At 40.2% G+C, this 18,091-nt stretch overlaps 1 protein-coding gene across 50 annotated transcripts in view; it reads left to right on the top strand.

Annotated features, from left to right (window-relative positions):
* PBRM1 (polybromo 1) overlaps positions 1–18,091 on the top strand; it is a 130,811-nt gene that overhangs the window by 59,946 nt on the left and 52,774 nt on the right. For all 50 annotated transcript variants that reach the window (XM_084988500.1, XM_084988498.1, XM_084988496.1 and 47 more), the window contains 2 exons: positions 3,195–3,300; positions 15,607–16,249. In XM_084988500.1, the coding sequence (XP_084844626.1) occupies positions 3,195–3,300; positions 15,607–16,249 (749 nt within the window). The remainder of the gene's footprint in view (positions 1–3,194; positions 3,301–15,606; positions 16,250–18,091) is intronic.

Here is an 18,091-nt window from a genome sequence, read left to right as displayed (position 1 = left end):
TCATTTTCTTCATCTCTAAATTGGGGATAATAATGGTACTTGCATCAGGGTTGTTGTAGGATTTAAATGAGATAACATTTAAAGAGCATGTAGTACAGTGCCTGGTTTTCAAATAACACTGAAGAGAAAGCCAAGGACGTTAAAATCTTTCATCATCATCATTACTGTTGTCAGTCGCCATGCTTCTCTAAGGATAGTCTATAAAGTTGTGTAACTATATAAATATCAGGATATTCCCAGTAATGCTCCTCTGAAAAATTGATTTTGTTAATGAAGCATCTTGAGTTTCAGTTCTTTTTTTTTTTTTTTTTTTTTTTTTGGTCTTTTTAGGGCCGCATTTGCAGCATATGGAGGTTCCCAGGCTAGGGGTCCAATTGGAACTGTAACCATAAGTCTACACCACAGCCACAGCAACTCGGCATCCAAGCTACATCTGCGACCTACACCACAGCTCACAGCAATATCAGATCCTTAACCCACTGAGCAAGGCCAGAGATTGAACCTACGTCCTTGTGGATGCTAGTAGGGTTCACTAACAGCTGAGCCGCGACGGGAACTCCTTCAGTTCTTTATCAGCATAGCTAAGATACATTTTTCCTTCTTTCATATTTTTTTCTACATTACATTCTTTCCTTTCCTTTTTTTTTTTTTTTTTGGTCTTTTTAGGGCTGTACCTGAGGGATGTGAAAGTTCCCAGGGTAGGGGTTTAATTGGAGCTGCAGCCACCAGACTTTCCCACAGCCATAGTAATACCAGATCCGAACCACTGCTGTGACCTACACCACAGCTCACTGCAACGGCGAATCCTTAACCCTCTGAGCAAGGTCAGGGGTCAAACCCACATTCTCATTGACACAATATTGGGTTTTTAACTTGAACCGCAATGGGAACTCTTTTTTTTTTTTGTTAAGGTTACACCTGCAACATATGGAAGTTCACAGGCTAGGGGGCGAATTGGAGCTGCAGCTACCAGCCTATGCCACAGCCACAGCAACACCAGAACCAAGCCGTGTCTGTGATTTACACCACAGTTCGAGGCCAGGGATCAAACCCACATCCTCATGGATGCTAGTCCAATTCATTACCACTGAGCCACAATAAGAACTCCGACTTTATTATTTTTTAATTGAAGTGTAATTGACATATTTCAAGTGTTCAAAATGGTGATTTAATATTAATGTATTAAAACTTGTGTATATTACAAAATTATCACTGCCTTAAGTCTACTAATCATACATCACCATATGTAGTTACGCAGTTTGTGTGTTTGGTGAGAACCTTTAAGATCTACTCTCAGCAACTTTCAAATATTCATATAGCAGTATTTTTTTTTCTTTTTTTTTCTTTTTGTCTTTTCTAGGGCTGCACCCGAGGTTCCTAGGCTGGGGGTCTAATTGGAGCTGCAGCTGCCAGCCTACGCCATAGCCACGGCAACACGGGATCCAAGCCACGTCTGCAACCTACACCACAGCTCACGGCAATGCCGGATCCTTAACCCACTGAGCAAGGCCGGGGATCAAACCTGCAACCTCATGGTTCCTAGTCAGATTCGTTAACCACTGAGCCACGATGGGAACTCCCCAAATATTCATGTAGTATTATTAACTATAGTCATCATACATTACATCCCCATGACTGACTTATTTTATAACTGAAAGTTTGTACCCTTTGACTCTCTTTCCCTTTTTTGCCCATCTCCTATCCCCCCTTCTGCAACCACCAATCTGTTCTCTGCATCTGTGAGTTCGGGGGTTTTTTTGGTGGGGGGTTGTGTTTTTAGGTTCCACATATAAGTGAGATCATGCAGTATTTGTCTCTTCTTTGTTTCTTTCACTTAGCATAATGTCCTCAAGATTTATCCATGTTGTCGCAAATGGCGAGATTTCATTTTTTATGGCTGAATTATACTCCTGTTTGTATGTGACATTTTTCTTTATCCATTCATCCATTTATGGATACATAGGTTTTTTCCATATCTTAGCTATTATAGATAATGCTGCAGTTAACATGGGTGGGGTGCATATATCTTTACTGAGTTTACATTATCAACTTTAAACTCCCAGAAATAAATTATATTTTCAAATCATTTATTTCCTTTCTTATGCTATTCCATTTGAATTTAAAATAAAATAGTCACTGAGGGTGCTTGTGGCAAAGAAATGGTTCTCTCTGTCATAGGGGTTTACACTGTCCTCATGTCATTGTCTAATGGGCCACTTGCCTACTACTGGTATAGAAAAAAGCCATCCTTAAGAAACAGTTTGCCAAAGAAGAGTGGTCAGTTATTCTCTCAGCCCCCCTGCTCTGGTGGCAGTCAAGGAGGAGAGCCACTGTGGGAGTTGGGAGGCAGCTTTGGGGGCAAAGCCATTAGGCGAGTAACCTCATCCTTGGCCCTTGGCTCAGTCTTCACAAAGAGAGCCTAGTCAGTGTTTATTGCTTTTTCACAGATCAGATTCTAGGCGCTGAACTCACACTGATGTTAAATCCCTTTTAACAATGTTTGAGGAGTTCCTGTCATGGCTCAGTGGTTAACGAATCCGAATAGAAACCATGAGGTTTCGGGTTCAATCCCTGGCCTCGCTCAGTGGGTTAAGGATCTGGCGTTGCCGTGAGCTGTGGTGTAGGTCAAAGACATGGCTCGGATCCCGCGTTGCTGTGGCTGTGGTATAGGCCAGTGGCTACAGCTCTGATTCAACCCCTAGCCTGGGAACCTCCATATGCTGCAGGAGCAGCCCTAGAAAAGGCAAAAAGATGAAGAAGAAGAAAAAAAAAAAAACAGTGTTTGAGATGTTACTCTTCAACTATTAGATATTTTTAATTTTTAATTTCCATTGAGGTAAGTCTGCTACCTTGAGGGACCAATGAAAGAGAGATTTATGAAGAAATAGCATATGTAAATATGTTTCAGAACTTGCATAAAAACTTGCAGTGATTCTACTACGGTAGTTCTCAAACTTTAACCTACATGTGTGCACATTAGAATCACATAGAAAGCTTTACACAACAAACCAATTGAGGCCGAAGCCCACCCCACAAAGACGTGATTTTGTTGCTCTGTAATGATCTCAGTTCATTTCATTAGTTCCCAGCTATCCTAATCTGTGTTTTTAAAACTTCCTTGTGGATGTATGTTATACTTCAATAGAAAAGCTTCTTAGAAAATAATTTCAAATTATGTTTGTACTTAAATACAGGTGTACAATGATGCGCACATCCTGGAGAAATTACTCAAGGATAAAAGGAAAGAGCTGGGTCCACTGCCTGATGATGATGACGTGGCCTCTCCCAAACTCAAGCTGAGTAAGGCAGCCTCACACTTCATTATTCAGTTCAGTCTACCAAGGAGATGTTGCTGAGTTACTGAAATAATATTTAATTGGTTAATATAATTGAACTTGCACTCCAGGGTAGCGTTTCTTGCCTCCTCTCAAGCACTCTCTTCTGTATTTTAAGTAAACATGAAAGCATGTGAGGAATAGAATAATGTAATATCGAAAGTTTTGTTTACTTTCTTGAATCCAGTGGACATTCTGTAAATGTTAAGTAGTAAGAATGGAGTATATATGTGATACTCTACATGTGATGCCTGGAAGAGTATACTAGCAGATTTTCTTTCTTTCTTTCTTTCTTTCTTTCTTTCTTCCTTCCTTCCTTCCTTCCTTCCTTCCTTCCTTCCTTCCTTCCTTCCTTCCTTCTTTCCTTTCTTTCTTTCTTTCCTCTTGTTTTTTATTTTTTATGGCTGCACCCGTGGCATATGGAAGTTAGCAGGCCAGGGGTCGAATCTGAGCTGCAGCTGAAGCCACAGCCATAGCCACACAGGATCTGAGCTGCACCTATGCCACAGCTTGCAGCAACGCTGAATCATTAACCCACTAAGCAAGGCCATTGATAAAACCCACATCCTCACAGAGGCAACATTGGGTCCTTAACCCACTGAGCCACAACAAGAACTCCTCTTTTTCTTTTTCTTTCCTTCTTTCATCCCTCCCTCATTTCTCTTTCTCACTTTTTTTCCCCGATGACTAGGATTAAAAGTGAAACCCAAGAGTTGCCCTTGTGACTCAGTGGGCTAAGAACCCGACTAGTATCCATGAGGATGTGGGTTCAATCCCTGGCCTCACTCAGTGGGTTAAGGATCAAGCTGCTGCATAGGTTGCATATGTGGCTGGGATCTGGCATAGACTGGTGGCTGGCAGCTGCAACTCTGATTCGAACCCTAGTTCCAGGAACTTCCATATGCTGCAGGTGTGGCCCTAAAAAGGAAAAAAAAAAAGTGAATCCCAGGATCTCCTCCTAGACAGAATTTGAGAGGTAGAGTTGTCTGGCTGCTGTACTGTCTGTTAATTTGGTTGTCTTTATTTTTTTGGCCACCCACACTGAATATGGAAGTTCCTGGGCCAGGGATTGACTCCCAGCTACAGCAGTAACCTATACCTCAGCTGCAGCAATGCCAGATCCTTAACCTACTGGCTGGGGATTTAACCCGTGCTGCCACAGAGATAATGCCAGATTCTTAACCCACTGAGCCACAGTGGGAACTCCAACTCAGATGTCTTTTGAGTGTGGTCTGTGGATTGTTCTGTTCTGAAAAACTCTGAGAGAAGAGAAACAGGAAAAAACAATTAGTACCATTGGGCTAAAGAAGAGGTTTCTTCCTTATTTAAAGTATATGGATAAAATAAATACCAAGCAAATGATATTAGTGTTGTCAGATATTCTTTAGAAGCATATTTGCTGAATAGAAAAAAAAACAGACTGTGATTTTTTATACTAAATGACTATAAACTGAATTTTAAAGTAGCTTTGGGTATGATTTATTGCTAAGTGATCATTCCTTTTTGTTAAGCCATTTTTCCCATGAAATTATAAAAGCATACAGAAAGATTGCAGAAATGAAAACCTTTGGAGTTCCCGTCGTGGCGCAGTGGTTAACGAATCCGACTAGGAACCATGAGGTTGCGGGTTCGGTCCCTGCCCTTGCTCAGTGGGTTAACGATCTGGCGTTGCCGTGAGCTGTGGTGTAGGTTGCAGACGCGGCTTGGATCCCGCGTTGCTGTGGCTCTGGCGTAGGCCGGTGGCTACAGCTCCGATTCAACTCCTAGCCTGGGAACCTCCATATGCCGCGGGAGCGGCCCAAGAAATAGCAACAACAACAACAACAAAAAAGACAAAAAGACAAAAAAAAAAAAAAAAAAAAAAAAAAAAGAAATGAAAACCTTTTTAGGAACATAATGCCTTTTAAAACTAGAATTAATTATACAAGTTAGGAAGCTAATGACAGATAATTATTTATTTTAATTTTATGGTCTCACCGCCTATGGAAGTTCCCAGGCCATGGGTTGAATCTGAGCCATAGCTTCAACCCTAGCTGCAGCTATGGCAAGGGAGGATCCTTTAACTCACTGCACCAGGCCGGGATCAAACTCACACCTCCTCAGTGATCCAAGCCACTGCAGTTGGATTCTTTGTTTTTTGTTTTTTGTTTTGTTTTGTTTTGTTTTTGTCTTTGTGCGTTTTCTAGGGCTGCTCCCGCAGCATATGGAGGTTCCCAGGCTCGGGGTCTAATCAGAGCTGCTGCTGCCGGCCTACACCAGAGCCACAGCAACGTGGGATCCGAGCCGCGTCTGCAAGCTACACCACAGCTCATGGCAACGCCGGATCCTTAACCCATGCAGTTGGATTCTTAACCCATTGCACCACAGCAGAAACTCTGTAATGACTATCTAAATATATATAAATAAATACATAAATTTTTTTTCATGGGCACACCTGTAGCATATGAAAATTTTCAGGTTAGGGGTTGAATTGGAGCTGCAGCCGCTGGCCTATACCACAGCCATGGCAATGCCGGATCTGAGCCACATCTACAGCCTATGCCACAGCCTACATTACAGCAGTGCCAGATCCTTAACCTACTGAGCCTGCCCAGGGATTGAACCCTCAGTCTCACAGAGACAACATCAGGTCCTTATCCCACTGAACCACAATAGGAACTCCCATATATAAATTTTTTGAAGTTCAAGGATAGGAGATTTTAACTTACATTGTCAATTTGTTTTTCATTTATTGATTTTATATTATGAAAACTTCGAAACATATACAGATAGAAGGAATAGTACCATGAATTCCTGTCTATACCTTTTATGCAGCATTTATCAAGATTGTGCCATGCTTATTTTTTTTTAATTTTTTAATTACTCAGATGAATTTATCACATCTGTAGTTGTATAATGATCATAACAATCTGATTTCACAGGATTTCCATCCCACAGCCCAAGCACATCCCCCCACCCCCCAAACTGTCTCCTCCGGAGACCATAAGTTTTTCAATGTCTGTGAGTCAGCATCTGTTCTGCAAAGAAGTTCATTCTGTCCTTTTTTCAGATTCCACATGTCAGTGAAAGCATTTGATGTTGGTGTCTCATTGTATGGCTGACTTCACTTAGCATGATAGTTTCTAGGTCCATCCATGTTGCAAAAAATGCTGGTATTTCGTTCTTTTTAATGGCTGAGTAACATTCCATTGTGTATATGTACCACCTCTTCTTGATCCATTCCTCTGTCAATGGACATTTAGGTTGTTTCCATGTGTTGGCTATTGTAAATAGTGCTGCAATGAACATTGGAGTACATGTGTCTTTGCAAGTCATGGTTTTCTCTGGGTAGATGCCCAAGAATGGGATTGCTGGATCAAATGGTACTTCTATGTTTAGTTTTCTGAGGAATCTCCATACTGCTTTCCACAGTGGTTGCACCAATTTACAATCCCACCAACAGTGTACTAGTGTTCCTTTTTCTCCACACCCTCTCCAGCACTTACTGTTTGTAGACTTTCTGGCTGGTGTAAGGTGGTACCCCATAGTGATTTTGATTTGCATTTCTATAATCATGAGTGATGTTGAACATCTTTTCATGTGTTTCTCGGCCATCTGTATGTCTTCTTTGGAGAACTGTCTGTTTAGATCTTCTGCCCATTTTTGGATGGGGTTGTTTGTTTTTTTGGTATGGAGCTGCAGAAGCTGTTTACAAATTTTGGAGATGAATCCCTTGTCAGTTGATTCATTTGCAAAGATTTTATCCCATTCTGTGGAGTTTTTTTTGTGTTGTTTAGGGTTTCCTTTGCTGTGCAGAAACTTTGAAGTTTGAATAGGTCCCATTTGTTTATTTTTGTTTTTATTGTCATTATTCTAGGAAGTGGATCTGAGAAGATGCTGCTGTCGTTTATGTCAGCGAGTGCTTGGCCTGTGTTTTCCTCTAGGAGTTTTGATAGTGTCTGGTCTTATGTCTAGGTCTTTAATCCATTTGGAGTTTGTTTTTGTGTATGGTGTTAGGGAGTGTTCTAATTTCATTCTTTTCCATGTGGCTGTCCAGTTTTCCCAGCACCACTTATTGAACAAGCTGTCCTTTCTCCATTGTCTATTCTTGCCTCCTTTGTCATAGATTAGTTGGCTGTAGGTATGTGGGTTTAATTTTGGGCTCTTTATCCGGTTCCACTGATCTATATTTCTGTCTTTGTGCCAGTACCATGCGGTTTTGATGATTGTTGCTTTGTAGTATAGTCTGAAGTCCAGGAGCCTAATTCCTCCAGCTCCTTTTTTCTTTTTTAGGATGTCTTTGGCTATTTTGGGTGTTTTGTGCTTCCGAAGAAACTTTAAAATATTTTGTTCTAGTTCTGTGAAAAATGTCCTTAGCAATTTGATAGGGATTGCATTGAATCTGTAGATTGCCTTAGGTAGTATAGTCATTTTGATAATATTAACTCTTCCAATCCACAAGCATGGTATATCTTTCCATCTATTTGTGTCATCTTTGATTTCTTTCATCAGTGTCTTATAGTTTTCAGAGTACAGGTCTTTTGTTAGGTAGGTTTACTCCTAGGTATTTTATTCTTTTGGATCTGATGGTAAACGGGATTGCTTCCCTGATTTCTCTTTCTGCTCTTTCATTATTAGTGTATAGAAATGCCATCGATTTCTGTGTATTGATTTTGTATCCTGCAACTTTGCCAGATTCGTGGATGAGCTCTAACAGTTTTCTGGTAGAGTCTTTAGGATTCTCTAGGTATAGTATCATGTCATCTGCAAATAGGGATAGTTTTACTTCTTCCTTTCCAATTTGGAGTTCTTTTATCTCTTCTACTTCTCTGATTGCTGTGGATAGGACTTCCAAATCTATGTTAAATAGTAGTGGCGAGAGTGGACATCCTTCTCTTGTTCCTGATCTCAGTTGGAATTCTTTCAGCTTTTCACCATTGAGAATGATGTTAGCTGTGGGTTTGTCATATATGGCCTTTATTATGTTGAGGTAGGTTCCCTCTATGCCCACTTTCTGAAGGGTTTTTATCAGAAATGGCTGTTGGATTTGTCACAGGGTTTTTCCGTGTCTATCAAGACGATCATATGGTTTTTATTCTTCAGTTTGTTAATACGGTGAATCACACTGATGGATTTGCAGATGTTGAAGAACCCTTGCATCCCTGCGATCAATCCCACTTGATCATGATGTACAATCCTTTTAATGTATTGTTGGGTGCGGTTTGCTAGTATTTTGTTGAGGATTTTTGCATTGATGTTCATCCGTGAAATAGGCCTGTAGTTTTCTTTTTGTGGAATCTTTGTCTGGTTTTGGTACCAGGGTGATGGTGGCCTTATAGAATGAGTTTGGGAGTATCCCTTCCTCTGCAATTTTTTGAAATAGTTTCAGAAGGATAGGTATTAGCTCTTCACTAAATGTTTGATAGAATTCGCCTGTGAAGCCATCTGGTCCTGGACTTTTATTTGTTGGAAGTTTTTTAATCACAGTTTCAATTTCAGTTCTTGTGATGGGTCCATTCATCTTTTCTATTTCATCTTGGTTTGGTCTTGGAAGATTGTACTTTTCTAAGAATTTGTCCATTTCTTCTAGGTTTTCCATTTTATTGGCATATAGTTGCATATAGTAGTCTCTTATGATCTTTGTATTTCTGTGATGTCCGTTGTTACTTCTCCTTTTTCATTTCTAATTTTATGGATTTGAGTCCTCTCTCTTTTTTGCTTGATAAGTCTGGCTAAGGGTTTATCAATTTTGTTGATCTTTTCAAAGAACCAGCTTTTCGTTTCACTGATCTCTTCTATGGTTTTCTTCATTTCTATTTCATTGATTTCTGCCCTGATCTTTATGGTTTCTTTCCTTCTACTAACTTTAGGTCTTGTCTGTTCTTCTCTTTCAAGCTGCTTTAGATGTAAAGTTAGCTTGTTTATTTGAGCATTTTCTTGTTTCCTGAGGTGGTCTTGTATTGCTATAAAGTTTCCTTTTAGAACAGCTTTTGCTGCATCCCATAGGTTTTGGAGTGTCATGTCTTTGTTGTCATTTGCTGCCAGGTATTTTTTAATTTCCTCTTTGATTTCTTCAGTGATCCTTTGGTTGTTTAGTAGCATGTTGTTTAGTCTCCACATGTTTGTGTTTTTTGCAGTTTTTTTTCTTATTGATTTCCGGTTGTATAGCGTTGTGGTCAGAAAAGATGCTTGACATGATTTTAATTTTCTTAAAGTTACCAAGGTTGGATTTGTAGCCCAGGATATGATCAGTCTTAGAGAATGTTCCATGTGCACTTGAGAAGAATGTGTATTCTGTTGCTTTTGGATGAAATGTCCTGTAAATTTCTATTAAGTCCATCTGGTTTAATGTGTCATTCAGGGCCTTTGTTTCCTTATTGATTTTCTGTCTGGTTGATCTGTCCATTGTTGTAAGTGTGGTGTTAATGTCCCCCACTATTATTGTGTTATTGTCGATTTGTCCTTTTAAGGTTGTTAGCAATTGCCTTATATATTGTGGTGAACCTGTGTTGGGTGCGTAGATATCTTCTTGGACTGATCCTTTGATCATTATGTAGTGTCCTTCCTTGTCTCTTAAAATGTTCTTCATTTTAACGTCTGTTTTATCTGATATGAATATTGCTACTCCAGCTTTCTTTTGGTTCCTGTTTGCATGGAATATTTTCTTCCGTCCTCTCACTTTCAATTTGTATGTGTCCCTAGAAGTGAAGTGGGTCTCTTGAAGACAGCATATATATGGGTCTTGTTTTGGTATCCATTCAGCCAGTCTATGTCTTTTGGTTGGGGCATTTAGTCCATTAACATTTATGGTTATTATTGATACGTATGTTCTTATTGCCATTTTATTAATTACTTTGGATTTGGTTTTGTAGCTCTTTTTTCTTTCCTTCTTCTCTTGTTCTTTTCTGCTATAGAAGTTCCTTTAGTATTTGCTGTAAGGCTGGTTTAGTGTTGCTGAATTCTCTCAGCTTTTGCTTATCTGTGAAGATTTTGATTTTTCCTTCAAATCTGAATGAGAGCCTTGCTGGGTAGAGTAATCTTGGTTGGAGGTTTTTTTCCTTTCATCACATTAAGTGTATCATGCCACTCCCTTCTGGCCTGCAGAGTTTCTGTTGAAAAATCTGCCAATAACCTATTGGGGTTCCCTTGTATGTTATTTGTTTCTTTTCCCTAGCTGCTTTCAAGATTTTCTCTTTGTCTTTCATTTTGGTCAGTTTGATTAATATGTGTCTTGGGGTGTTCCTCCTTGGGTTTATTTTATATGGTACTCATTGTGCTTCCTGGATTTGAGTGAGTGGTTCCTTCCCCATGTTAGTGAAGTTTTTGGCTCTTATCTCTTGGAATATTTTTTCTGTCTCCTCTCTCTCTCTTCTCCTTCTGGCACCCGTATAATATGGATGTTGGTGCATTTAACGTTGTTACAGAGTTCTCTGAGACTCTCTTCATTTGTTTTCAATCTTTTTTCTCTTTTCTGTTCTGCATCCTTAATTTCCACTAATCTGTCCTGCACCTCGCTTATTCATCCTTCTGCCTCCTGTATTCTGCTGTTAGCTGCTTCTAGTGAATTTTTTATTTCAGTTATTGTATTTTGCATCTCTTCTTGTTTAAGTTTTGTATCTTGTATCTCTTTGCTCAGTATTTCCTATAAGTTATCCATCTTTGCTTCCAGTTTATCTCCAATGTCTTGCATCATCTTCAGCATCAACAGTCTATAAAGTCTTTTTCCTGGAGGCTGAGAATCTACTGATCACTCAGCTGATTTTCTGGGTTTTTTTCTTTCTCCCTCATCTGAGCTATAGTTCTGCCTTTTCATTTTTATAGGTTTTTGGTGTGGTGACCTTTTTACAGATACTAGAGTTGTAGCCTCTCTTACTTCTGGTGTTTGCCCCCCTTGTGGCTGAAGTCAGATTGGGGCCTGGTGTAGGCTTCCTAATGGGAGGGACTGAGGCCTGCCCCATGGTAGGTGGAGCCAATTCTAATCCCTCTGGTGGGTGGGGCTTAGTCTCTGGATGGGATTAGAGGCAGCTGTGTGCCTGAGGGGTCTTCAGGTAGCCTGTTTACTGAGGGGTGGGGCTGTGATCCCACCTGGGTTGTTGTTTGACCTGGGGCTTCTCAGCAGCTGACTGATGGGTGGGGCCAGATTTTCCCCAAATGGCCACTTTCAGAGAATGGCACTGGCTGCTGAATATTCCCAAGAGCTTTGCTTTTGATGTCCTTCCCTCACAACAAACCACGTTCACCCCTGTTTTCCCAGGATGTCCTCCAAGAACTGCGGTCAGGTTTGACCCAGATTCCCATGGAGACTTTGCTTTGCCCTGGGACCAGTGCATGTGAAAGTCTGTGTGCATCATTTAAGAATGGGGTCTCCATTTCCCCCAGTTCTGTGGAGCTCCTGCTCACTGGCCTTCAATGCCGGATGCTCCAGAGCTCTTTCTCCCTGTGCCAGATCCTCACACGTGAGAGTTTGATGTGTGGCTCAGAACTCTCACTCCTGTAGGTGAGTCTCTGTGAACCAGTTAGTTTCCAGTCTATGGGGCTTCCCACCCAGGAGGTATGGGGTTGTTTATATCACGAAATCACCCCTCCTACCTCTTGATGTGTCCTCTTCTTTTTTTCTGGCGTAGGATATCTTTTTTAAGGTTTCCGGTCCATTTGGGTGAAGAGTGTTCAGTCTTTAGTTGTGAATTTTGTTGTTTTTAGGAGAGAAGTTGAGCTCCAGTCCTTCTATTCCGACATCTTAATCCCGTCCTCTGAATTGTTTTTGAGCTCCACACTGGGGTTGTCCTTTCTTTCACTTGCTATGAGCTTGTCTTGAGCAACTCCAAGGGAGTAGACTTCTGCACTCACCCACCAGAATCTTAAAAGTTTATATCGAGGCCTTTTATGTCAGTCACAGATGGTCTCAACAACTCAGTGCTCTCTCAAAGATGCATCCTGGAAAATAACTCCTCAGGTGCGAATGCTGGGCAGAAGTACGGTTCCAAGGACCAGGAGCCTCCTTTCCCGAGGGTAGCCTGAAATCTTTGTTTGACTGAGTTAACAGCAAGCCCCATTCCAGTGCAGGTAGCCTGGCCCCGAATCCATGCTTATTTCTTATATCTCCCTTTTTTCTTTTTTCTTTGTTCTAAATTATTTTACGCCAAATCCAATCATGTCATTTTATTTCAGTATGCATCTATAAAGTGTGCAGATTTTTCAAATAACCATGAAGTCATCGTCACACCTAACAAAATTAGCAGTGTCTTGGTTTCATCTAATATCTGACAGATTTTCAGATTTTACTGATTGTCTCACAAGTGTATTTTTCAGTTGACTTCTTCCAATCAGGGTCTAGTTAAGTTCTGTATATTATAATTTTATAATTATAATTTATAATTTAGAGCAATCCCCTTTTTTAATCTTCATTCCATTGACTCTTTATTGTTTGTTTGTTTTTGCTTTTTAGGACTGTGTTTGCAGCATATGGAAGTTCCCAGGCTAGGGGTCAGATTAGAGCTACAGCTTCCAGCCTACACCACAGCCACAGCAACACCAGATCCAAACCGCATCTGTAACCACCACAGCTTACCACAGTGCCAGATCCTTAACCCACTGAGTGAGGCCAGGGATCGAACCCACATCCTCATGGATACCAGTTGGGCTCGTTACTGCTGAGCCACAACAAGAACTTTCACCATTGACTCTTTAGACACCTAGTCACTTTTTTTGTACAGACCCAAGTTTTGGATTACTCACTTCACCTCCTTGTGATGTCAGTTAACTTTTTCCTTTATTCCCCTTATTTCTTATAAATGGAAGTTAACTTTAAAGGTTTGATTAGATTCAGTTTCAGCCTGGCAAAGATGTTTATAATAGGTTTTCTACCCTTATACTGGGGCAATGTCTGGATGAAGTAGAATCCGAATAAGGTCCACACATTGCATTTGATTTATATTTTTATTTATTTATTTATTTATTTATTTATTTATTTTTATTTTGCTTTATAGGGCTGCACCTGCGGCCTATGGAAGTTCCCAGGCTAGGGGTCGAATCAGAGCTGTAGCTGCCGGCCTACACCACAGCCACAGCAATGCCAGATCCTAGCCCCATCTGTGACCTATGCCATAGCTTAATGCTGGATCCTTAACTCACTGAGCAAGGCCAGAGGTTGAGCCCACAACCTCATGGTTCCTAGTTGGACTCGTTTCCACTGCACCACAGTGGGAACTCCTGACTGATATTTTTAATTTGTAAATTCTCCTCCATCTCTCTTTTTTCCCCCTTGCAGTTTGTTAAAGGAATTGGGTTTGTACTGTAGTTTCCCAGCGTCTCTGTTTTGCTAATTTTATCCTTTGCTGTAGTTTCACATGTTCTTTTATCCTTTATATTTCTTATAAATTGGTAGTTGGAGCCAGAGGCTAGATCTGATTTAGATTTAAATTTGATTCTCCCCTCACTTTAGCACAGAAACTGACTTAGGAGTGATATAGCCTCTTCCATCAGGTGGAACATAGTATCTGGTTGTTTCTTATTATGTCTAGCTATTGTTGCTTATTATATTAATTCATTAGAGAGATGTAAAATAGTGATAGTTTAATTTTATCTTTCCTTGCTCATTTACAAGCTGGCATACTTCAATGTAGAGAAACTCTACCTTATCTAGTATTTGGTTTGGTTACCCAGTAGTATGTTTTCTGTTTGTTTTATGTGTTGTTTGGTTGGTTTTTGTTTATTGGGGTTTTTTTTAATTTTATGGCCGTACCTGTGCAAGTTCTTGGGCCAGTGATTGAATCCAGGCTGCAGCTGCAACCTGTGCCACAGCTGCATCAGTGTCAATCCTTTAACCTGCTGTGCTGGGCTGGCAATCAAACCTCACTTCTGCAGTGAGCATATGGAAGTTCCCAGGCTAGGGGTCGAGCTGCTGGCTTATGCCACAGCAACATCATATCCAAGCCACGTATGCAACCTACACCACAGCTCATGGCAATACCGGATCCTTAACCCACTGAGCGAGGACAGGGATCGAACCTGTGTCCTCATGGATGCTAGTTGGGTTTGCTAACCCCTGAGCCATGACAGGACCTCTTGCAGTCAGATTCTTAATCCACTGTACCACAGCAGGAACTCCTTGTTTTGGTTTTTTGAAAGGATAAAACTAGATGTTCTCCCCCCCCCCTTATTTACTAGTTTTCAAAATAGTGAAATACAAAGAAAATAATGCATTGGTTTATTAACATTCTCCGACATTTACCCCATTGTTTGTTTTGATTGTTTTTATCATTAAGAACCTTGGTGCTTATTGTTATTGTTGATACTTACATTATCATGGGCTGGGTGCTCTGCTCTTCTGACATGACCATGCTAAAAAGTCATTGATAGATTGTTTACTGTCTAGTGTTTTAGGATGATACAAGGCTCATCTTGCGTAGGCTGGGAGTCAGCCATTTGCCGAAGAGCTACTGCTATCAGTATTTGAAATCAGTACTCCAAAACTATAATCTTAACAGTAAAACTGTATGGAGTATACTGTAACTGGGTTAGTCACTGTTACTAGAATTTTCAGTGGATAGAACTAAGAAATTATGTGTGTGTTTATTTTATGTTTAAAGAGAAAATACATCATAAGTTCATATGCTACTCTCAATTGAGATTCAAAACTACACAGGCTTTATTCAATGTCCTCTGTTTTAACTTCTGTATCTCTTTTCTCCCTTGATAAAAATCTCAGTTCCCAAGGATACATAGGAGGTGGACTTAAAATGTCACATTACTACTCATTTCCTTTATTCTACCTTATTCACAACTACCTCAAAATAACAGTACTTAGTACTCCCCATCAGAAATATGAGAACTGAAAAGTTTGTTTTTCTAGTTCTTTCTTTGTTGATAGGATATATTTCATTAGAAACATGCTAATTAGGAGTTCACGTCGTGGCACAGTGGTTAACGAATCTGACTAGGAACCATGAGGTTGTGGGTTCGATCCCTGGCCTTGCTCGGTGGGTTAAGGATCTGTCATTGCTGTGAGCTGTGGTGTAGGTCACAGACTCGGCTCAGATCCCATGTTGCTGTGGCTCTGGCGTAGGCTGGTGGCTACAGCTCTGATTAGACCCCTAGCCTGGGACCCTCCATATGCCACGGGAGCAGCCCTAGAAAAGACAAAGACCAAAAGAAAGAAAAAAAAAAACATGCTAATTATAGTGTTCTATAAATCACTTGAAATAGTCTCTTCCTTGCGATTATGCTATCAACTATATACAAATAATTTAGGTTCATTTATTTTATCCACTTAACATTAATTCTCATTCTTTAGGTAGGAAGAGTGGTATTTCTCCTAAAAAATCAAAATACATGACTCCAATGCAGCAGAAACTAAATGAAGTCTATGAAGCTGTAAAGAACTATACTGATAAGAGGGGTCGCCGCCTCAGTGCCATATTTCTGAGGCTTCCCTCCAGATCCGAGCTGCCAGACTACTATTTGACCATTAAAAAACCCATGGACATGGAAAAAATTCGAAGTCACATGATGGCCAACAAATACCAAGATATAGACTCTATGGTTGAGGACTTTGTCATGATGTTTAACAATGCCTGTACATACAATGAGCCTGAGTCTTTGATCTACAAAGATGCCCTTGTTTTGCACAAAGTTCTGCTTGAAACACGGAGAGACCTAGAAGGAGATGAGGACTCTCATGTTCCAAATGTGACCTTGCTGATTCAAGAACTTATCCATAATCTTTTTGTGTCAGTCATGAGTCATCAGGATGATGAAGGAAGATGCTACAGTGATTCCTTAGCAGAAATTCCTGCCGTGGATCCCAACTTTCCAAACAAACCTCCTCTTACTTTTGACATAATTAGGAAGAATGTTGAAAATAATCGCTACCGGAGGCTCGATTTATTTCAAGAGCATATGTTTGAAGTATTGGAAAGGGCAAGGAGGATGAATCGGTATGTTTTTAAAGTCATTTCTTTTCGAGAAGGTCTGACATTTAATGTAAAACAGAAGAAAGAATTTTGTTTTGATGTGCTCTTATGTTCTTTCAGCATAGGTACCTGATTACAATTGACGGGGTACTATTTTGAGTTTTAATTAGCAAAACTAATTAGAGCGGTATATTCTATGGGGGAGAGAAGGCACACTGCTAAATCATCTAGATTAGAGCCAATGAGAAGAAGAAATGAGACAAAATTGAAGATTTGTTGAAAAGTGTAAACTCTTAAAATGTATTTTTAAAGGGTGAAATGCTTTTAATTAGAAATAATAATGAAAAATAATATCATTTTCCTTTAAAGTTTAAGTTTAGTACAGGTGTGCTTTGCTCTAAGATACTAATCTGAGGTTAGACTGAAATTTTATTTTCACTTCATGGAGTTACCCTTGTGGCTCAGCAGATTAAGAACCCAGTATAGTGTATGTAATGATGCAGGTTCGATCGCTGGCCTTACTCAGTGGGTTAAGGATCCAGTGTTGCCACAGGCTGTGGTATAAATCGAGATGTGGCTTGGATGTGTTGCAGAGGCTGTGGTGTAGGCCTGCAGCTGCAGCTCCAGTTTGACCCTAGTCTGGGAGACTTACATGCTGCATGTGTGGCCATAAAAAGGAAAAAAAAAATTATTGCCAACTTCAAATACCATAAAGAGGTTTTTTTGTTTTTGTTTTTTGTTTTTTGTTTTTGGCTTTTTAGGGCCACACTTGGAGCATATGGAAGTTCCGAGGCTAGGAGTCAAACAGAAGCTTCAGCTGACAGTATATGCCACAGCAATTCGGGATCTGAGCTGCACCTGCAACCTACACCATAGCTCATGGCAACGTCAGATCCATAACCCACTGAGCAAGGCTAGGGATCATACTCACATCCTCGTAGTTACTAGTCAGGTTCTTAACATGCTGAGCCACAACAGGAACTCCTAAAAGTTTCTTTTTAATCTCAGATTCCTCACTTTTAAGTTCTTTCTGAAGACATTAGTGTTCTAAAAGAAGCAACCAAATTTAAGTTTCCATCAAACTTAACTTCCCTTCTAGGAGTTCCATCATGGTTCAGCGGTAATGAACCCAACTAGTATCCATGAGGATGCAGGTTTGATTTCTAGCCCCGCACAGTGGATTGAGGATCTGGCTTTGCTGTGGCTGTGGTGTAGGCTGGCAACTGCAACTCCTGTTAGACCCCTAGCCTGAGAACTTCCTCAAGCTTTGGATGCATCCCTAAAAAGACCAAAAAAAAAAAAAAAAAAAAAAAAAAAAATAGTGTCTTGGGGTTTTTTTTCCCTCTTCGGCATTTTTCTTTATTTTATTTTGGCCATACCTGCAGCATGTACAAGTTCCTGGCCGGTGATCGAACCCATGCAACCATAATAACCAGAGCTACGGCAGTGACAATACCAGATTCTTAATTTGCTGAGCCACCAAGGAAATCCTCCTTTGGCCAGCGTTATTTTTGTTGCATTTCTATAACCTGAGAAGATTTTAGAATCTTTGCAGAATATCCATTTAGGTTTTTATTGGCAATATAGTAGATTTCCAGCTCACCTTTGCTAATGAGGAAAAGCATTCTGGAAATTTCACCCAAGTTTGATACTTCAGTGGTTGGTGTCAGCAAACAGCTGACTGGGCTTGGTACACTATTCACACTCCCTTGACCCGTATTTCTCCATAACAGCTGCTAAGTCTTTGTCTGTGGTTACCTTTGTGAATCATTCTTCAGATCCTGGTATTCTTTTTTCTTTTCTTTTCTTATTTATTTATTTATTTATTTATTTTTCTCTTTTGTCTTCTGTCTTTTTAGGGCTGCA

This window comes from Sus scrofa, chromosome 13 (genome assembly GCF_054392235.1).
Source record: "Sus scrofa isolate SSC_HxYL_T2T_F1_AM1 chromosome 13, Sscrofa_HxYL_maternal_Yorkshire_Landrace_v2.0, whole genome shotgun sequence".
Lineage (NCBI taxonomy): Eukaryota > Metazoa > Chordata > Mammalia > Artiodactyla > Suidae > Sus > Sus scrofa.
Note: the sequence above shows the minus strand (reverse complement) of the source record. Positions and strands in the feature narration are given on the sequence as shown.